General features: G+C 38.1%; 1 protein-coding gene across 1 annotated transcript in view; it reads right to left on the bottom strand.

Annotated features, from left to right (window-relative positions):
* The window catches only part of PXDN (peroxidasin), an 87,840-nt gene that overhangs the window by 9,265 nt on the left and 55,680 nt on the right, over positions 1–22,895 (bottom strand). Inside the window, exons 13-19 of the mRNA XM_054062213.1 lie at positions 22,246–22,358; positions 20,771–20,927; positions 16,140–16,248; positions 15,570–15,727; positions 9,534–11,037; positions 8,558–8,692; positions 5,536–5,744 (exon numbers count right to left, since the gene is read on the bottom strand). Coding sequence (XP_053918188.1) covers positions 5,536–5,744; positions 8,558–8,692; positions 9,534–11,037; positions 15,570–15,727; positions 16,140–16,248; positions 20,771–20,927; positions 22,246–22,358 — 2,385 coding nt within the window. The remainder of the gene's footprint in view (positions 1–5,535; positions 5,745–8,557; positions 8,693–9,533; positions 11,038–15,569; positions 15,728–16,139; positions 16,249–20,770; positions 20,928–22,245; positions 22,359–22,895) is intronic.

Here is a 22,895-nt window from a genome sequence, read left to right as displayed (position 1 = left end):
AATACCTATATATCATTCTTGAACAGAATATATTCACAAAATTCTCCTTCCCTTCTCTTTCCTTGCAGCTTGTCCCATTCTTGAGCTAATTTATTACCTTCCTCTTCTAACAACAGCTTCACTGAAGAACTAGATATTTACTGCCAAAATGTTATTCATTCCTCTTATGTGTTCTGCTATTTCTCACACAATCTTCTTCTTGGCCACTTAGAAACTAAGCTCTTTCAGAACGGAAGAGCCTGCTGAGCCTGTAAGATGCTTGGCATGAAGGCATTTTCAATCACCCTTCCACACTTCTGTCAGCACAGTGAGAAAAGGAGTTAACCTCCAAAGGGCCACTTGAGAGAGAACTAATTTTGGTCAGTGGAACTTTTTTCTTAAAGCAATCTGTTACTGAAAACTTTCCTGAATGGCACAGAAATTTTAGTTTCTTTTGGAAGCAATTCTTGAAAGCAATTTCTGCTGCTCTCCTTTGTTTAATGACTGCTAAGGTCATCTCACAAAACAGATTTTTTTAGTTATTTTTACTTTTTTTGGTACAACAGCACAATGGTCCATTGTTTTTATTCCTTCACTGTTTTTTAGTAACAAAGGGCTGAAATCCTGGGAAGGTTTTATCACCTTAAACTGGTAAATACAAGAACCATATGTTCAGTGACATCTTGAAGGACACAGACCTGACATTTCTGTAATTTTTAAAGGCTCAAATAACTCAACTTGTCAAGTGAACAACTCCTGTTCTCGGTTTCAGTTTCAGATACAAGGGAGAAGATTGTCACTGATGAGAGATGCAAGACAGAATGCTCTTATCTAGCCTTAGGAAGTCTAAACCAAGAGGTTTATATTTTTTTTTTTCTTCAAAAAAGAAAAATATGAAGAATACCTTAGTAGTTGTGGTAAATCAGAAAAATGAGCCTAAATTCCTGGGGTTTTTTCAGCCCACCTAAAATTTCCCCAAATGAGCTACACCCAGTCCAATTAATTTTCTCCACAGAAGTCAGATGTTTAAGAGCAACTTAATAATTCCTTTTTTCTATGGATAATGTTTTCTTCTAGAATCTACATATTGTTACGCTGCAAATGTCAAGATAATCCAGAAAGCTGGGTGGAAACAAACCTAATGAAGTTCAACATAGCCAAGTGAAGGTTTCTGCACCTTGGGAGGAATAACCCCATGAACCGATATAGGTTAGGATTGGACCAGCTGGAAAGTAGCTCTGCAAAGCAGGATCCAGGAGTACAGCAACAAGTTGACAACGAGCCATCAATGTGCCCTCAGGGCCTGAGAAGGCCAATAGTATCCTAGGGTGCATTAAGAGGAGCATGGCAAGCAGGACAAGGCAGGTGATCCTTCTTCTCTACTCTGCCCTAGTGAGGCCCCATCTGGAGCACTGCATCCAGTTCTGGGCTCCTCAGCTGAAGAAAGACAAGGAACTACTGGAGAGAGTCCAGAGGAGGGCCACAAAGATGATCAGGGAACTGGAGCATCTCTCTTATGAGGAGAGGCTGAGTGAGCTTGGTCTGTTTAGCCTGGAAAACAGAAGAGTGAGAGGAGATCTCCTCAATGCTTATAAACATCTAAAGGGTGGGTGTTGAGAGGATGGGGCCAGACTCTTCTCAATGGTGGCTAACGACAGGACAAGAGACAACGGGTGCACACTGGAACACGGGAAGCTCCACCTTAACATGAGGAAAAACTTCTTTATGAGAAGGTGGCAAAGCACTGGAACAGGCTGCCCAGAGAGGTTATGGAGTCTCGTCTCTGGAGATATTCAGAACCTTCCTGAACACATTCCTGTGCAACCTAGTAGTTTTCTCTACTGCCTGCAGGGAGATGTTGAGAGGCTGAATCTTGGCTTTAAGGACTCATCTAGGAGCTTAAGTTTAAATGCAGTGAATGACAGCCTATTGCTTCCCTGCTGCTTTTCACCAGGGATGGTGAGTACTGGCATGAGACACGGTAGCAAAGACAAGACACTGTCCCAGTTTAAGGTCTCCTGATCTTAAGTTTATGGATTAGAACTATATCTTACCGATCAGAGATATCTGAAAAATATAAAATATACTTTGTCTGGATGAAATAAAAATACTGATTCTTTCAATAGAATTTGTAATAAAAGAGAAATGCTACATGAAATGTACTACTATTCAAAGAAGAAAGGATGCAATCCGTAAAATTACAGACCCCAGAACTTTATCTTAGCAGCCTGGAAAAGTCTCAGTTGTTATTAAGCTAACAGATGCTGTCTTTAAATGTAAATTTGCATTTTAAATGTAGATTTAATTTAAAAAAAAATACATTTGTATGTAGAAAGCGAAAAAACCCTGTAACATGTCAAGAAAACCACAAGATCTGTGTAAAGATAAAACATGTTCAGGCATAAACTGCACCATTGTGGTATTTTGAAGAGTTCTTGGTAAAGCACTTCAATTGTCACCAAAGATCTTGTAGTCTCACACTGAGGCTTTTGTTAACATTTTCAAACATTAAACTTTTCCACAGTATTTTGCAGCTTCGTATTTTCATTGAAGATGAAAAGGCATGATGAGTAGTGCATAACAAAATATAAAACTAGAAGCAAAAGACAGAGAATTTTTAACTTGGAGTAAAGCACGATTGTTAAAACAAATAGTCCATGTCTTTCTGGAAGCAATGCTTAAACCAAATTGATTAATGTGGTCAGTACAGAAGTGATGATGGCATAATTGTTGGTCTGGTTTTAAAACGCAGGAATTCATAAATATAGGTCGATCCTACTGGGAGGCCATGTATAAACGCACCCAGACTAAGAATGTGTCTTAACTCTTCTAATAAAATACAGCAATTTTAAACATTCTTAATTGTAATTTGTACATGGCTGTTTTCCAGAATTAAAGAAAGAAGAACAGTATCTGATACAGGAGGTGGGCTGGTTGCTAACGGAGAAGCAGTTCGGAAAAATTGTCTTCCTAAATCACTTTAGGCTTAAGCTGATGACTTCAGTCTGGTCTGAATCACTTCCCACTGGGTCATTGTTTGGCATAAACCAAAAGGCTAAATACATTTTTCATTTTGATTTACAAAAGAACGTGCAAAACTTCTAAAGACTCACAATGGAGAAGTTTTAAGTTTACATATTTGAAGTAAAAACATGTTTCCATTTGAGCCGATATGTTTTTGCACCTAATTTCTGGTCTTTTTTGTTTAACATAATTAATCTTACAGAAACACTTAGTATATCCATAAGAGTGTGCTTATATTAAGGGAAGGGAGATTTATGGTTTCTGTGTTTTAGGTTCAGAACTGAGCTATAAAGGCAGTCAGGGGAATCCTGAAGGTGTACATTGAGTGCTTCTTTAAAAAAAAAAAAGTATTATTTTGCACCAGAGAACCTGAAAAAAGCACCAAGTTTCTTGTCTAAAAAATGTGAAACTTGGATTTTCTTTACTCACTTAAAGAGCTGCAGTAAATCTGTAGTTATCGCTCACCATCTCTGACACGACGAAGAATGGCAGAAAGTGAAGGAAGCCAGAAGAAAAACTTCTTTACCTTAACAGAATCCCTTCTTTTTTCCTCCCTCAACTAGTAATACTGTTGTAGGGCATATTAACTGAAATCTAAAGGTAATCTGGTATTGTTATTATAAAAAGGAATAATGTCCTGCTTTATAAGAAATAAAGGAATAAATGTCCTGCTTTACTCAAGAAATCTAAGAAGTAGCTTTTTGTAACTATTCTTCATACAGAAAATATTTTTACTTTAACAAGCCAGGAAGGATTACAAAACCAGAAGCTGAAACAGCTGAATGCGAGTCACTTATTAAACACAAATAAACTGAAATGAACGGCATTCTGTATTCTAAATTTTAACTTAGAGGGATTTTAATTCTAAAATAATTGGAAGTATTTTAAATGTAGAGAATATTATAATGGGTTTTTTTTTCTTATAAACAAACAACAAATATAAATTTAGAAGTATAAACAAACCTAAAGTATTTAACTTAAAGTAAACGCTGCTCCTCAATGTATTCTGTGCCCCCACTTCACAGAGGTGACTCCTTAGTGCCACAGGACCAGCCCACAGAAAGTATCACATCCATGCAAGAAAGCAGTTCAAGCCACGCATACTTTGTTTTTTCTTCATTAACCGCTGCAGAGATTTCAAAAGAGTTCTGAAGAAGGGGATACAGCTTCTTCAAAGAACCTGAGTTATTTACCCTTTCTTTTGCTTGGCAGTTGTCTAACTGTACTGCATCCAGTAGTACTCTGTGGTAGTAACATTCTTGAATGAAAATACAAGCTAGGCTGAATATTCTAAAGAAGTTCCAAAGACAACATCTCTAGAAGGCTCAGTGACAGCCTAACATTTAGAGAAGCAACACAGAATTTCTCAGAACAGCTCTACAATTTTTCCAAATTGATGTAATTAACGTATTTGTGAAACCATCAGCCACGTTGTGTGAACCGTGGCAAAGTGAACTTGGCCTGACCTGGTAGAATTTGATTTGAATATGAATAATTGCCAGCTAATAAAGCAAGTTTTTTCCAGTTAATAATTTGTTTGACAGTGACTTCTAGATAACCAGGGCTCCACAGTGAAGTTCCCAAAATTCCTGAATACACTTTTTCAGCCACAGCAAGTCATCTGAATTTTGTCAAAAGAAATTTATAACGACATTGTCCAGGAGATCTCAATAAAGAGAGGTCACTGTCCTCTGAAGTATTTTGTTGTTGGTGCTACTGCAAAATATTCTACAAATCTGCGTGATCCAGAAGGTTCTCTTGGGAAGGGTTCTTTAACTATGATATAGATGCAGTGAAGTCTGATGTGAAGATGGCTAAAGAGAGGTTGTGCAGAATAACTGTATTTGAGACAAATGCCAACATACAGACTAGCAAGAAAAATGGGATTCTCATTATCCTGAGATTCATGTAGCCAAGTAAACCTTGTTTCTGGAGGAAAAAAGCTTACTTGTGACAAAAAACAAATCAGCCCAATGTCCTAACTTATACAGGAGATCGGGATGAACAAGAATATTTATCCACAAAAGGAAGAAAACAGGAAAACAGTTAACTACACCATGCAATGCTCAAAATTATGCTATGTTTACAATGTCTCTATATAATATAAAGCATGGAATAACCACTCAGTTAACAAGGATTTTGCTAACTGCTTTATTCCCTTATTAAGAAGCAAGGAACTTCTTAAGACTTCTTAAGAAGCATTATCCTACTTTCCCCTTTTTGAGGCTTGCAATTAATGAAGACAAAAAGGTTATCTCAAATAAATTGTTCAGCATCACAGCTGATGAGTAATGACACAGAACCCAACCTTTGATACAGAGTCAGATGAGTAGACAACATCTCAATGTTTACGTCAGTAAATAAGGATCTTTCTCACTCATCTTCTTCTAATGGGAAGTTAAATAGTTATACTCTGCTCTGGATTTGAGTTTCTAACAGAAGGTGAACCACAGTCAAATATCTTCTTAAAATAAAATGAACAGACACTAAAGAAAGCGCATGTTAATACATCCAAATCCACCTTATACAGACCTTCACAGCAATCTTGCCACATCCTGAGGTCCAGTTTAGGAATATCTTCACAGCTACTATATCCATGTGGGAATTCAGCCACCTTAAAGACATCGTGTTGTACCCTGGTTATGTTGTCACCATTGTCACACAAAACTCTGGCAAGAGATATCTGCTTGATTTGAGTGAGCTGAGCAGGAGTGAACACACCCGGGTTCTCATACCATAACCTGTAATCTCACAGAAAAGACAAGTTTGCTAGTGAAAAAAAAACAAAACATGGAGCTTTCCATAGATATTGCAATATTGTATTCAGAATGAAATTAATTATTTCATAAATTCTATTCTCAACTTTACATTATATCCAAGGGAGGGATCCGGATGCCAAAATGTAAGCGCTTGGTGTCATTTCAGCCCTACTTGGGGTTATGCTGACACTCCGCAAGGGATGGAATCTCCAACAAATCCTTTGATTTCTCTTCTAATCCCATTTTGATGTCCTGGGTATCTTTGGACATCTAAAATGGCACTAGACTAACAAATTTAGAATTCTTTTAAGGCAGAGGCTTAAACTGCCATATATTTCGTTCTCTGGGCTACTTTGAAATGGTGATGAGAAAATTTGGATAGAATTGCTGAGATCAGAGGAATGGTTAAATCTCTACCTAGTTTATTATCTGGATAAGTGAGACTGTTAATAAATTCTTTTCTTTGAAACTATTTTAATGACTATACTAATTCAGGGACTTATTAATATATATACTCATTTAATTCATTATATACATTATATTGCTTAGGGATATGGTTTAGTAGTAGACAGATATGGTTGGACCTGATAGTCTCAAAGGTCTTGTCCAACCTATGGATTCTACGAGTCTAAGGAGGAAACACTGTGGTTTCAAATAATTTATTTTTCATAAGTAAGGGGCTAAAAGCCTGTTATCAATAGAAAATATAAATAATACATTACTATGAAAAGCAAGCCAGTCCCTGGAAAAGAGTATTTTTTAAGTTACTCTCCAGGATTTGAAAACATATTGCACTTCTCTAACATATAAGAATTGCTCATCTTAGAAAACTGTAGTTATAATTCTGTATTGATACTTTTTTGCATCTATTTCAAAATTCCAGTACCTGAAGGGGCTACAGGAAAGCTGGAGAGGGACTATTTACAAAGGCTTGTGGGGATAGGATGAGGGGCAATGGGTACAAAATGGAGAGGGGCAGATTTAGACCGAACATTAGGAAGAATTTCTTCACCATGAGAGTGGTGAGGCCCTGGCACAGGTTGTCCAGAGAAGGTGTGTCTGCCCCATCCCTGGAGGGGTTCCAGGCCAGGTTGGATGGGCCTTGGGCAGCCTGAGCCAGTGGGAGGTGTCCCTGCCCATGGCAGGGAGGTCAGAATTGGATGATCTTTAAGGTCCCTTCCAACCCAAACTATTCTATGATTCTATGAAAAATAAGTAGGAGGCTCTTTAAACTGTAGGAAAAATCAATAACAAATTTCTACTAAACTAAAGAATTGTCAACAAATTTCATTTTACCCACTTATAGTTTCATTTTTGTAAGGCACTGGGCAGTGCCAAATGAATTTCCAGCTACTGTGATCAGAAAAAAAAGACTTTGACATTTCCATCTTGACATAAAATCAGGCTTCCTTCAAAAATCACTCCTTTTCCCTGGACAGGCGAGCTCATTTTGCAAGGCGCTGGCAGCTTTGATCCTCTGCCCCATTGTAAAGGCTTTTCAAAGAAGTGAGAGTTGCTTTCATTGTGTCTAATAATATTTCACTCTTTACTGGCATGTTGCTTCAAAACATCTGTATTCTTTGGACAGCAGAATCCCATTTCCTAAGTATTCATTGCTTTCCTATAGTTTCTAAATGTTGTTTCAGGAAGAAAAAAAAAAACCTTTTGCTGGAAAAATGCAAACAGACACGCAAAAAAAAAGCAGTATCATAATCTTGTTGTGACACAAATAGGTACTTGTCAGCAGCAATCTGGAGCTCATACTGCATATATTTCTCCTTTTACTCCCTCTGCCTCTAGGCATGATGGGTTTATGTTTTACAGCTTACTTTTTAAACGGGTTTTATGTCAGAAAGTTGGGGGTTTTTTTAAGTATACAACAAGGTTTGTGTTATTGACTACAGAAATAAAAAAAGCCTTTATACTATCCTAAGTAGCAATTTTACAACTTACATAAAGCAAGAAACATTGGATAAAGTGAATCTAATCTAATTTGGCAATGCTTACTCGGTTTCACTTTCATTAGGATGGGATTAATCAGCCCAAGTCTTTCTACCCTCACAACATACAAAATCCAGGATTCTAAGTCACAAACTACGTCAAAATGAGGGAAATGTTGATTTTCAGATTCCAGATGAGTGTGCTGAAAGCATGCAAAGCAGATGTAACTGCTGTAACAACTGCAAAGACTATTTTCCCATTTCAGGTAGCACAGAAACTACAAATGAGAAATTGCTCATAATGTGCACGTAAAGTGATTTAAGAACAATTATCACATTGTGTTCTTTGGAATAACCTGTCTGCTTTTAATATGCTTTTGGTGCACAGACCGCTTGTATTGAAAATGTATTGAAATATGAAATATGTATAGGAATTACACACAGAGTGATAATTTTCCAGCCTAGTCTTTAAGTAACAGAGATGGTGAAAGTATCTCAATCATCACAATTTCTTTCCCAGTAAAATAATTAAATGCAATGAAAGGAGATTAGTAACATCCACTTTTCAGAAAGATAACTAACACGAATAACTGCTAAAAGGAAACTCAGAATGTGTTGGCTCTGGTGTTTTTTGCAGGTCAGTATGATGCTTCTGTACATCATAAAAAGTGACAGACCGAAGAAATAAATTAATCATAGCTTCTAACAACGTCTGAAACCTCTATTCTTTATCTTTTCGATTACATATTATAAATGAAAACATAATGCAGTTTGATTCGGAAATGAGACTTTGCAAAGGTTACTAAGTATCCTCAATTTAAAATTACTTTTGGTTTCCATGATATTTCAATTTACCTGTCTCCATCGCGAATACGCCTAAACTGTGTGCTTAACAGGCACATCAAGGTTGGCCCCAGTCGGCTCCCTGGAACTAAATCTTCTACCATTAGAGCAGGAAATAGGTCTATGTTCAGTGGGGAACCATACAACCTATAAATAGAAAACCACAGATCTTTAAAGTCAAATCTTTTACATTTACAAAATAAGCAGTATGTCATAAAATCAAGGGCAAGAGATACAAACAACCTGCAGTAAAAATGACAGCGACAGTGCTACATCGGTTGTGAATAACCTGTAGGTGTATATGCAAGAAATCTTGCAGTGTAGGTTGCTTATGTGAACAACATCACAGGGGTCTGCAAGCCTAGCGCACAACTGCTTTTCTCCTAGTAGCCTTCTTCTGATTCCTTGGAGCTGTTTCTTTTTCAATAGCTTCTCTTTCCTGTCCCTCAGTAATCTCTTGGGGTTTTTTTACTGTAGTGAGACTAATTCTCTGTCTTTGTGTAGATAAAACTAGGGGTGGCAGTAGCTAAGGGTTTATTTTCAAACATTAAAGCTCTAAATATGAACAGATTACCGGTAGAGAAGGATGTCCGTGTGAAAATACAGCAAACAATATTCCCATTTGGTTTAGTGTATGGAATGGATAGAACTGGACATGAATGTAAACACTTGCATGCAACTAGCATTAAATATGACCTTATATTGAAACAACTTTCATCTTTAACAGCATTTCTAAAACTGGACAATTCAAATTAATCATTTAACAAACACATGCAGTATATATTAATTTCTTATTGATCACAGAGATATAGAAATAAAGAAATTATCTGCATGAGGGAATTTTCCATATCTATCGTGGTACGTATATTTCTTAAAAAAATCTCTTTAACCCTTTCTTAACAAATATTTTCTTCTAGAGAAGACATTTAGCTACTAACTTTGCATGCACATTTAGATAATTGATTGTTTTTCTTCACCTCAGCCTCACCTGCTAAGTTTCTCCCTGATTTCAGGATTCTTAATTTCATTTTTCAGATCTTCAAAAGTCTGAGCTGAAGAAAGATTACAGTAAACTCTAAAATCATGGTAGGGAGGAATTCCATGATCTCTGCCTCTCTGAATATTGATAGCTGCCAGATCTAAAGCCACAGTACGTGCCATGGAGAAGAGTCTTTCTGTTAATTCTGTATTGAGTAATTGTGATGGGACACGCATCTTACCAGCAACACCAAACAATCCCCTTAGAAGTGGATCAATGCCTCCTTCATTTACAATCCGAAATGGAGAGAAGAATGCCTTATGAAGAGGTAGAGGGCCTTGTGGAATAGGTTCAAAGTTTTCATCCAGTCGATACAGAAAAGGATTAATAAGTGTGTGACCAAACCTAAAAGCGGCAGTTGCAAACTCATTAGTTATGCCAGAATTAACACTGGGATCATAACCCTTATATTCGCCAAGCATCTTCATGCCTACCTCTCCAAAGATCTTAGGTAGCCAGTGGCTAAATGTTATGTGTTGCATTTCCGCACCAACAATTTTGCGTGTTTCGTGATATATTGTGTCACCGTCCCAGTGTGGATTGAGTTTCAGTAGCTCTGTGGCAATTCTGTTGTGTTCTCTAAACCACAATGTGTGGATGCTGGTAAGACCCAGCTGTTCGTTAGAACGCTGATCACCAGCTAAAAAGCAGGGAATTGGGCTCTCATTTTCATCTCTCATACATTCTGTTGGTGGACCAGTAGCGAACGGAAGAAGGGGCTTGCCAGATCTTTGTACAATGCCCTGTCTCAGAAGGCCCCTTTGACTCGCCAAGTCTCTGATTTCTAGTGCTTCACGGTCCGAACTGCCATAAACATTGGACGCATCGATGTATGAAGTCAGCTGGTTGATCTGTTCTCGTGGGTAGACGGAATTCATCAGGAGAGAGGTCATGCCGCTTCCACAAACTGGACTGGAGCGTACGAAAAACATGCAGCGCGCACCATTTCGGACTCTGGGATCATTTGGTGGTATCATGATGGAAAAGCATGGAGGATCATTTGTACAAACCGAACTGCAATGCTGCCCATCTGAAAACCTGGCCTCGCTTAGAGCAGCCACAGTGAGGTCAAGGTCATGGTCAAGAAACTGACCCCACTGCATGAGCATGTGAGTGTACTGGTCATCAGGAGTTATTGTTTCCGTTCCAATCAGAGTAGTCGAAACCAAGCGAGGCATTGGGAGTGGGTAGCCGTTAGAGAGCCTCTTGGGTTCAATTCCCCGAGGCAAATTAAATCCATTTTCGTAGACTGATTTTAACAGACGCTCAAACGCTGTCAGAGAAGCACCCCACATGGGGTGCTGAAGGTTGTTGCACGTTCCATCGTATGTCCTGTACTTCTGGTGGAAGCACATGTCTGAGCAGTTGTTCACTCGTCGATGGGCTGTACATCCTGAGAGATTAGCTATCAGATTCAAGTACTGTGGGGATACAAGGTCGTTATAGTGATAACCTGAAAGTGGAAAAGAGACAGAGAGAAAAATCAAAGACTTCATAGGTTCATGGACCCCACATATCATTATTTTTTTTGAAATGTTACTTATTATACTGCATTTTCTGCCAGATTAAACATCCCTTTTGTTTGAAAAGAACAATAATAATCACACACATACACACACATATATATGTATCAGAACATTAGGTCATTTAAGCAACAGCCACTATTAGGTCACAGGGGAACTCTAAAATGCCGACTCAAGTACAGCTTCTACAGAATGTTTACAAAAGAAGCTCATCTCTTATTTGATCACTTAAGAAAGCAGAGATATTTTCAGAAACAAAACACTCATCTTGAGCAAAATGGGTAATTTTTCCCCATATCTGTAAAAGCATTTACAAAACTGTCAATAACTTTTCATGGATTTCAAATTTTTTTACCTTTCGAGACTTGATAATTCACTGAACATTCCTATTTTGCTTTGCTTTATTACAGAGAATTTAAAGAAAAGAAATCCAACAAAAAAACACATGAAAGACAATACATGAAATTGAAAACAAAAAACAAAACAAAGCATGAAAGACAAAACCACAGACAATACAGCTAAACAGAGGATTGCACTCTAGGACGAGTGGTGTGGAGTAACTCATATTCACTACTACCCAGCACTAGTTTCTAAACAGAACTGGTGTTTGCATAGCACTTGGCATGGGTTTCCTCTGCAACCCACATCATTCACCTCTGGGACTACAACATACAGCTTTCCAGCGTTTTTTTTCTCAGTTCGTAGAAAAATAATATATACAAAATATACACCATTAATTCATTAGAATTATGGTTTTATAACTTCAAAGTAAGGCTGTACGCTGCATGATCTCTGCTGTGGTATGACAGCATGTGGAAGGACTGAAGATCATAAGGACTCCAAATACAGTGCTGGGTTACTGCAGACAGCAGGTCAGGCTGCACCTTGTCCATGCTGCCTATTAGGAGTCATTCTAAAAAATGTTTTTTTTTCTTAGAAAGAGTTTGGCTTCATTTCATGAAAAGAAAAGGCATTGATTTGGGCTACATCTGCATTATCGGCTTGTGTAGAGCAACAGAAATGTGTCTGTAGAGCGAAATTTTTCAGGTTGAGAAAGACATCTCCACTGTGTCCATTGTGCAAGAGGAGTACTTTCTCTTCAGAAAAGCTTTACATTTTTTTTCCTGGACTGAATATGGCCCTGAAGCACATTTTTCACTTAATTTGAAAAGATAAAGTTCCATAGACCACAGCACAACTCACACCAAAGTGAGTAAGTGGAGACAACTGGGAGGTTCACTTTAAATGGGCCCTGTTGATCCAAAGCACACCCTAAGTGATCAATGGATATCGTATGGATGAGCGAGATTCCGCCATCCAGGAGAGAGTCTAGGAGGTAGAGTATTTGGCAATGTAGATGGATATACTTTTAGTTAACTAGGAACCATCAAACATCACCATTGACCTTGATCTGGAAAGCTTGCAGTCAGGAGTAAAACGAAATAACAGAATAAAGGCAGAAGGAAAAAAGGAAATGACTGAGTGTGCAAGGTTACCACATTCCCACAGGCTCACAAGGTTTCACCACGATGATAATCGCTCAAGAACATGAACTGAATGCAGTTTTGGGAGATATTGGTGCAGGCTAACTGCACATCGTCAGGAAATGTTCCTTTTAATGCTGAACTCAGTCTTGGTGCGCTTGCAAAGACCCTGACTTTCACCTACGTTCAACACATAAATGTGTGCACATTGGTTCTCTGCCAATTTCTACAAAGCAGGACAATTTTAAACAATCTAGTTAAAGCCCCTCTTTGTCTTTGCCTTGGAAGCGACTGGACTGCTCAGAGCTGCTCAGCTGAGACAGGACCTGTGCTCAGTCCAGGGATCTGTGTTTGAACAGACCCAGGCTATGTGTTCTCCACGTGTTTTACAAGTTAAAGTGAAGGTACTGGAGACCTAGTGTTCGCATTAGGCACACCTAACCTGTTCTTCTAGGCCTACATAAATTATTTTATGGAATACTCCAGGCTAGGAAAAAGGAAAACAAACCACAGAGCAAAACCAGTAAGTGCCCAGTGGGTAATGCAGCAAAACACACTCTTTAAGGATATTGTTGATAACATATTTTAACGTGCTGGCTACCAGGGCAGTTTAATTCTAAAACTACACACAGAAAATGTATTTTTTTTATAATAATTCTCCTTTTTAAATGACTTCCATTCATCACAAAGTTCTTCTCTTATGATCATTACTCATGCAGTCTTTATGTAAATAATTGTCTGCTGTCGTTATCATAGAATGCTTTGGGTTGGAAGGTACCACGAAGGTCATCTGGTCCAATCCCTCATCAACATTTCTGATATCAAGTTGTTAGCAAAACTCAACTATGAATAGTTTGGGTGCAATGACCTTCATTACCAACTTAAAATAAAAGGTTTAGCTTCTCCGTTTAGAAGTTCAAGTGGGATGCAATGGATTACATTCAATGGCATTCTGAGCAGCATGGAGACTGCCATAAATGCCCATCTCAGAGCCTTAATTACCCCTCGCGCTCGAAGGCACTAACTCGGGCTCTGCTTTCTAAAAGGCTGGTTGCTGAGAATGTCTAGTGCTTAGGAGCTGGTTTGCTCAATTCACATAATATTAGCTACATTTTTTTTCAAACAAAAAGGAAGATGCTTCATGGAGTCATAGAAATATCGATTAGAAGGGTCATTTTACCCAGACCAAGCTCCTGCTTGAAGCAAAGCTGTCTCCAGCACCTGATCAGCTCAGCTGTATCCCTCTCTAGTGGGCATGAAAACCTCATGGGTTTTCATGTGGGCATGACTGCGACTGCTCAGCTTTTCTGTAGGAGTTGTTCCAGTGCTGCATTGGCGTCCTGGAGAGAAAACGTTTCCTAACATCCAGTCTGAACGTCCCAAGCAGCAATTTGTGGCTGTTCCCTTTGTTTTACAATCTGGCACTGCAGAGGAGAATTTGGCTCCCTAGTCTTTCCTTGGGATATTCCAAGATTTTACATTAAAAAAGTCTCTGAATGGGAAATTGTCAAATTTCTCAACTATTCCCAATGCAAAAGTGCTAAATAACACCTTTCATGGAGCTCTGCATTTGATATAAAACCAAATACAGGCAAATAGGAGTATTAAAATCTGAGCACTAGGCTATTTAAATGAAAACAGGTTTATTTTAATAATCAAGTACCCCTAAAAGCCATGTTTCTGTATATTTTGTAGGGCAGAGAGGCAAGCTCTGGTTGTGAACAGAATTTTGTAGGTTTTAATGCCAATTTTTGGTAAACATAGGTGACTGATCCTAGTGAAAATTAGTCAAGCAATTCACACACATCAGACTTCATACACTCCTAGTATTATATTCAATATGCTTGCATATGCATCTAATCAAAGAACCAAATTAAATTGAGTTGCTCTTATAAAACATAAGCCTTCAAAGAAATTTGAATAGGTTTTTGTGGTAAACTATCCCTCATAAATTATTTACTCAGCTCTAATAATGAGCAACAAGCTTCTTTTACTAGCAAACGTTAAAGGACTCCACAAAGCTTGCAGTCTTTGGTCTTATAAATACTTGACTAGTTCGTGGTCAGAGTTAAAGTTTTCGGAAGTTACAATAAATACGCAATTATAAACATCAAAAAGAATATAATGAGTAAAAATATTTCCTCTAGATTTCCAGTGTAGCTTTTGGCCGGGTCTCAAGTCTCTCTCCTAAAAGCCTACCATTATTTCCAAATGCTTCAGTCTGTCTCAAACCTATCCACACACATATCCACACACGGTAGTTGTATATGCCCCAACTGGACTTCCTGAATTTGAACTTGGACTTCAATAACGAAAAGGTAGAAATACTAAACCTCACATTTTTCTGCTATTTATAAGAAGCAGCAATAACTATTTCTCATTACATCAGATCACCGTTAAAGGAAACAGCTTAGTTTGGCACACACTTAAAGAAGGAGCAGCAAATAATTCTTTGAATACTATCATGATACACGCAGAAACCTTGGTTTGAAAAGCATACAAATCCTTCTTGTTATATCATCTTTTCTCCTTGCCAAGGCACGCGGACGCTAAATGGTTTTACTTAAATAAACATGAACAAAGTACTGATTATTTTTAATACACAACTGTCTGTTTCGAACCAATGGTCCTACGAATTAACACACAGGGAGTTAACAAACAGGACTCATTATGCACATCTATGATACTAAATGTGATCAGCAGAAGAATCTGAACGTGAATTTTTCCCTACCATGTCAACATCAGGAAAAGAAAAACCACTGTACACGGAAAGCTCAAAAAAACTTGAGTTACACCATATTGTAACAATGTGCAAACCAAGGACTGAGTTGGGCAAACTGCAAAGCCAAATACTCCACTGATTTCAATGTAATGGTTCTGCAACTGAGACCCAGACTCGGAAAAGAAATGTGTCTAAGTATAATGACTTAAGAAGGCAAATATGCTTCAACACAGAAAAATAAGGAAAGAGTACTGACTTGTTCCATTCAGGTCAACCATTAAACCATCTTGTACATGATCTTGAATAAGCTGTAATGTCCTTTCAAATATTTCCCCAGCTCTGGCTTGCTCAACAGTGTATGGATCCCTTGGGTATCGAAATAAGGCTAGCAAATCATTTGGAGAACGAGGACGACTGATAGATAATTTGAGAAAAAAAAGTAAGTGTACACAGGAGTTACAAAATAACAATACTACATAAATCATGTAAAAGTTCAGTGACATGGTTAGTACATACCTTGGTTACTCATCTCGAAATGGAAGGCAAACAAAAAAATACTGAATAAGTTAATAAAGCAGTAAATATTTATTAGCAATTAAACATTTAGTAGTCTTGTAATACATGTGATCTCAACAAATTGTTGCAACAGAGATCTCAACAGATTCAATAGGAAACCTTACATGTTAAAGTGTTAGTATTCCCAAAACTAACCAGATGCTAACAATGTTATTTAAATAATAAAATGACATTTCGCTTAATAAATCTTCCCTTATTTCTAGTATACACAAAATTAATTTTGACTTCATATAATAAGAGAAGAAAATACCTGTCAAACAGATGTGTACGTGTTGAATTTATTGCTCTGTCAACAGTCGCAATTGCTTCCACAATTGATGTTTGTACAAAAGGATCTCCATTTCGGCTGACATTAGGGACTACAGAAAGAGGAATTCACATGTTATTGCAAAAATGGCCACACACAAAAAGATACATGTATAAAACAAAGTCTAGACACGACATCACTGCAGTTGTACAAAGTAAACCCCTGTTCTTTAAGCTTTAGTTCGTCCAAATATAAAATTCTTAACCACTTTGGAATTCTATAAAAGCATATTACAGTACTGTAAAATTCATTTAAAACTGGAGTTAATCTAAGTTTAAAAGTCATCTTGCTTATAATTCCAAACCAAAATAAAGTGATAAATTCACACAGCATTTAACTGTCCATTAATTAGTCCTAGTTTCAAGTAAAAATGACAAAAGAAAAAATAAAATAATGTTTTTTTCTTGGGATGGTGTTTTATCACCTTTCAAGTGTTGGTATGAAGAGCCTGATTTATATCCATTGAAATCAAAACAAATATTCCCTTTGATTTCAATTAGCATTTAATTAGTGCTGAATTAATACTGAATTCAAAGTAAAATTTGATTTGACTTTGCTAAATGTTAAAGCATTTACAGGTATCGTAGAATCATGGAATAGTTTGGGTTGGAAGGGACCTTAAAGATCATCTAATTCCACCCCTCTGCCATGGGCAGGGACACCTCCCACTGGCTCAGGCTGCCCAAGGCCCATCCAACCTGGCCTGGAACACCTCCAGGGATGGGGCAGCCACAGCTTCTCTGGGCAACCTGGGCCAGGGCCTCTCCACTCTCCTTGTGATGAATTTCTTCCTAATGTCTAATCTAAATCTTTCCCCCTCCAATTTAAAGCCATTCCCCTTAGTCCTATCACTACAAGATTTTGTAAACATTTCCTCTCCAGCTTTCTTGTAGCCCCTTTGGATACTGGAAACTGCTCTAAGGTCTTCCCGGAGCCTTCTCTTATCCAGGCTGAATAACCTCAACTCTCTCAGTCTGTTTGCCGTTTAGAAAAGATGCATCACACAAATTCAAAGACATTTCTCCACTAAAAATGAACAAAACACAACCCCCTTCCCCCAAATTTAAAGAAAAACCCCAAAAAATTAACATTGCTGCTCTCCTGAGCTGAGTCTAGTAAGCAACACATTATATATATATTATATATATATATATATATTATAGTTTTAAAAGCTCTAAATTATATTTATTTCAACCAGCCCTTTGCTTTCTACTTTAAAATCATCTGGCTTTTAAACGCTACCTTAAAAATCACAACTCTTCACAACACTGCAGACTCATGAACGCACAGGCCCATTCATCTGCCTTTTTACACAGTACTCAATTGCAGCTGGATGTTTGTACAACATATCTAGGGCTAATAACCTTCCTTTCAGGCTAAACCAAGAATTACCAGATCCAGGGGCAACAGCTAACAATTTCCAGAGTCTGTTTAGATTGGAGAAGCTACACAGGAAGAAGGGTAAAGTAGGAAAGAAGTCCAACGCAAACACACTGGAATTAAATCAGCAGATGGACAAAATCAGCTGACATAAAAAAAATGTTGTTTGCAAGCATTTCACAGCCTCCTCTCCTCTCCTCTCCTCTCCTCTCCTCTCCTCTCCTCTCCTCTCCTCTCCTCTCCTCTCCTCTCCTCTCCTCTCCTCTCCTCTCCTCTCCTCTCCTCTCCTCTCCTCTCCTCTCCTCTCCTCTCCTCTCCTCTCCTCTCCTCTCCTCTCCTCTCCTCTCTCTCCTCTCCTCTCCTCTCCTCTCCTCTCCTCTCCTCTCCTCTCCTCTCCTCTCCTCTCCTCTCCTCTCCTCTCCTCTCCTCTCCTCTCCTCTCCTCATTCTCTTCCACCTGTTCCTCCTCTTCCACTTCCTCCTCCTCCTTCTTTTTCCTTCTCCTGCACCTCCTCCTTCCCCTCTTCTTACCTCTCCTTCTCCCTCTCCTCCTCTTCCTTCTTTTCCTTTCTTTTCCCCTTTCCTCTTCTCTTTTCCCTTTCCATTTCCTTTCTTTTCTTCTCCTTTCCCTTCTTTTTCCTTCCTTTTCATAATATCATATTATACGTAGAGTTGGAAGGGACCTTAAAGATCATCCTGTTCCAACCCCCCTGCCATGGGCAGGGACACCTCCCACTGGCTCAGGCTGCCCAAGGCCCATCCAACCTGGCCTGGAACCCCTCCAGGGATGGGGCAGCCACAGCTTCCCTGGGCAACCTGGGCCAGGGCCTCACCACTCTCATCGTGAAGAATGTCTTCCTAAAGTCTAGTCTAAATCTTCCATCTTCCAATTTAAAGCCATTACTCCTCATTCTGTCACTTCATGCCTTCGTAAAAAGTCCCTCCCCAGGTTTCCTGGAGCCCCTTCAGATACTGGAAGGTCGCTATAAGGTCTCCTCAGAGCTTTCTCTTCTCCAGGCCAAACAAACCCAATTCTCTCAGCCTCTCCTCATGGTAGAGGAGCTCCAGCCGTCGGATCATCTTCGTAGCCCTTCTCTGGAGCTGCTCCAACAGTTACACATCCTTTTTATGTTGGGGATTCCAGAACTGGACATGATACTCCACAATATTGTGTGGAACAGATGTAATCTCAGTGTTCATATGAGATGTGTTTCTTTCAGAGCTTGCTTTCTGATTAATGGTACACGTGGACTGAATCACAAACCTTGGTCAGTTGTTAACTCCACTGCACTTTATTTTTGTTAAGATTATTTCCTGCCAGTCATTCTCTTTTTAGACTAATAAATATTAAAATTCAAAGCTCCCTGCTAGCCTTTCACACAATACCTTTTTTTTTGGGGGGGGGGGGGTGGGACTGGAAGAAGAAAAATGACAATTATTTAAGCAATGGATACTTAACTCACACAATTCCTGCTTCACATTTAATCCAGAGACTTACAAAACAATGGAAAAGGATAGAAGAGAATAGCCAAAGGAAAGCATCTTTAAAATGCTCTCAAACACAGCCCACAAAACCTGCCCTCCAGCTTCTATAAATCTGCCTTTATTCTGTCTCAGAGTTAAGAAAAGAATGTCTAAGATGTTATTAATACCATCCAGATATCAAGTATCCAGTACTTATAATTTGTCTATCCTCTTTTCTTCTCTGACTGCTTCATTTTTACAGCAGCCATAGAGAAACAGTATCTGATATCTTCCTAGTTTTAAGGAGAAACATCATTTACAGTTTTACAGTGAATGCAGATTAATCAAGGACAGTTCATTAATTTTAGGTTTATTGGTGCTACAATTTACAAGATAAAGAACCACATCATATTTAAATATTGCAGGTCAGCTTGCCTCAAGTTGTGTAGTTTATTAATTTCAGCAGATGAGAATGAGAAGTTGACACCCGCACAAAGTCAACGAAACTGGTTTCCATTGAGGTTATAGTTCAATTCACGGCTTACTTTTTCAGAGCTCTTGTTGATTTGAGAATTGGTTATTTTTATTTTTAAACAAAAACAACCAAACAAAAATTTGTTTTTTTGCTATGCATCTCCAGAGCAATCAAGATTAGCAGATTTTGATGGACTTTCTTTCCTTTGCAGACTTCATTTATGTAGGTGAAAAGTTATTACCCAATGATTCCCAGTTCTGCTATTTTTCTCTCAGAAATCATCTTTATTGATTGAAAAAATATAATTTTTGGTAGAGGAGGGGATAGATTGATAGTCTACTAAAAGCAACGTAAGCCAAGGAATATCATAGTCTTGTTAATACCATGTGATTGACACCACGGTAATCAACACATTATAAAAATCACTGACACATATTAATGACTTTAGTAAATAAAATACGGAATATCATGCTGAGAAACAATCACTGGGAAACAATATCCAATATATTAAAGAAATCACTGCTCAATACTTATTTTTCAATGATACAAAATATGTCATGTTTTCTAATGAAAGGCAAGAAATCATACAGTTTCCTTAACATTTTCCATCAAAATGAGTCTGACTCAACAAGTCAAAAAAGCACTAGAATCAATCTGTGTAATAAAGTTATTTACTTAGCCTCTTTGGTTGCTTTATTACTAATTACTACGTATTAACTATTATTTGCCATTATTACTTCCAAAAAAAAAAGAATAGGCTCAAATAGTGTCTTTTTCCTTCAACTGTTTATTCCTTTAGCTTCTTAACATCATTATGACTTTCCTAGGTTCTTTCACAATCGTTGCAGCCTTATCTTCAAACACGTGCTGTAAGTGCCCCTTTAAAGATGCCCCAGGACTTTTTGTCAAGTTATCCCTAAAGATTAGGCAGTGTATTCAACTAGCGGATTCTAATAGATCCAAATAATATCTCAGGAGGAAAGCGGCATGATTAACTGGAGCCCAAATCATTGTTTGTTTCGCAGCTTAACCCCTCGAGACATTCTGGCTGACATATTCCCATCTTATATGTGCGCAGATAATTGCCTGAATTAAGTGAAAGGAAAAAAATAAAAGAAGAAAAGATTAAGAGAGGAAAAGGAAAATATGAATAAAAGAAAGATTTTAACATTCGATTAACTTTTTTGTATCTGACAAATTAAGCAATTAGAATAAAACTAATATCGTAACTCATAGCTGTGACTGATACACCTTACCGTTAACACTAAGCACCATACTAACAGAGGAGTATCCTATGGTATTCCGGGCAACACATTCGTATCGACCTTCATCAGCTGTTCCAACATCACGAATGGTAAGAAATCCCTCTGGACTAACATGAAATTTTCCACTCTCAGTTACCTGGACTCCATCCTGCAGCAAAGCACAACGATTAGTTATTCTAAACACTCTTTGTTTTCAAATCTGAACGTTTGCCTTCTTTCTCTTATTTTAAATGTTAATTTATACCTCTGTTTTCTAAAGTGTACAAAGTATTTATTTGCTTCTGAAAGTACTCATTATTATAAACCAAAGTATTTTAATAGTTACAGGTCTTCACCACATAAAATTTACGACCTCAAAACAAGATTGAACCTCTTGAGAACAGCTTTATATATATCAGTTCTTCACGTACTACAAGTTTAGCAGCTACTGAAGGTACATTAAAGGACATTTTCTAATGCTTACTAATTGAAGAGAAGAAGATAATTAGGAAAATTGAAGAACAATATTAGCAACTCATTAATTCACCAGTAACTCTAACTGTTCAATAAAACAGTTGTGCACCAATGGAAATCAAAGCCGTAGAGAGCTTATCAAAGCGTTATCGAAACATGTCCAACCTGACAGCATCAAAAGATTCGGCAGTACATTTTTTTTTATTGCTTTATATCTATGATATCATTGAAAGTGTGAATGTTAATAGGATATTTGCACAGAACTGTCATTAAAATGGATAGGCCTTTTAAGGTCTACATTATGAGTTTTAGCAAGTCTGTGTAATGATATGCGTAACCATATATATATCTCCATACACATAAAATTTAGGTTCTCTAATATAATCTCTAATATAATCAAATCGAACCATCATCCCAATACCATTTCACCTATTAGATCACGTCATAGAAGTGCCACATCTATATTTTTTTAACACCTCCAGGAATGATTCAGCCTGGAGAAGAGAAGGCTCCGAGGAGACCTTATAGCGACCTTCCAGTAGCTGAAGGGGCTACAGGAAAGCTGGAGGGGGACTGTTTACAAAGGCTTGTAGTGATAGGACAAGGAGAAACAGCTTTAAATTGGAAGGGGGAAGATTTAGACTAGAGATAAGAAGGAATTTCTTCACGATGAGGGTGGCAAGGCCAGGGAAGCTGTGGCTGCCGCATCCCTGGAGGTATTCCAGGCCAGATTGGATGGGCCTTGGGCAGCCTGAGCCAGTGGGAGGTGTCCCTGCCCATGGCAGGGGGGTTGGAACTGGATGATCTTTAAGATCCCTTCCAACCCAAACTATTCTATGATTCTGTGGTGAGTCCATATGCTCTGTATTAAACAAGATTTGCTGCTGGAACTTCAGGTAACATTTTCAGACAGCAAGCAAGCAATAATTTAACAGAGCGCACTTTAAACAGCTAGTTACAAAGAGACAGAAAAGCCATAGCCCTTCTGCAACAACCCAACAAGTATTTAGTACCTTATTCCAGGTGATTACTGGCTCCGGCTCTCCTTGAGCGCTACAGGGGATCTGCACATTTGTGCCAACTTCCACTGTCATGTCACTGGGAACACTGGCAAATACTGGAGTCACTAAAAAAAGCAAATAATATTGACATGATATAAAATTCAGCTTGTGCGAAAGATGATAAAAAAAGGCCTGTGCCACTTATTTTTTTCAGTTGCCCAACATTTCTTAATCTATAATCTCACTCTCACTGAAAGTTTTTAATTGCTTAAGGTTTGTCTTAGAGATAAAATCCCTCGCGCCTGATTTCTGCTTCAGGCTGATTTTTAAGTACCCTTAACTTCTAATAAAACAAGCTAGTATTTGCCAAAAACACTTAAATACTACAAATTAAAAGCTCTGAAAAAGATTTCTGCAAGAAGCTAAATCTGAATAAAGACACCAGAATGAAAATCCCATCAATTTGTCAATTCTTTTAAGTTGTAATGTTTTCAATAGGAACAACAGAGATTTCTTAGATGATAAAAGCAAAACTTTCCACAACTCATTCAGCTGTGATTCCCTCCGCCTGACTTGCTGAGGTGTAAGCCTTCACAGTGCTCCTACCCCTTTGACACCAATGAGCCCATGGCCTTTAAGGATCAAAAAATCACTTTCAATTT

This window comes from Cuculus canorus, chromosome 3 (assembly GCF_017976375.1).
Source record: "Cuculus canorus isolate bCucCan1 chromosome 3, bCucCan1.pri, whole genome shotgun sequence".
Taxonomy (NCBI): Eukaryota; Metazoa; Chordata; class Aves; order Cuculiformes; family Cuculidae; genus Cuculus; species Cuculus canorus.
This window is presented reverse-complemented; position numbering and strand designations above follow the sequence as displayed.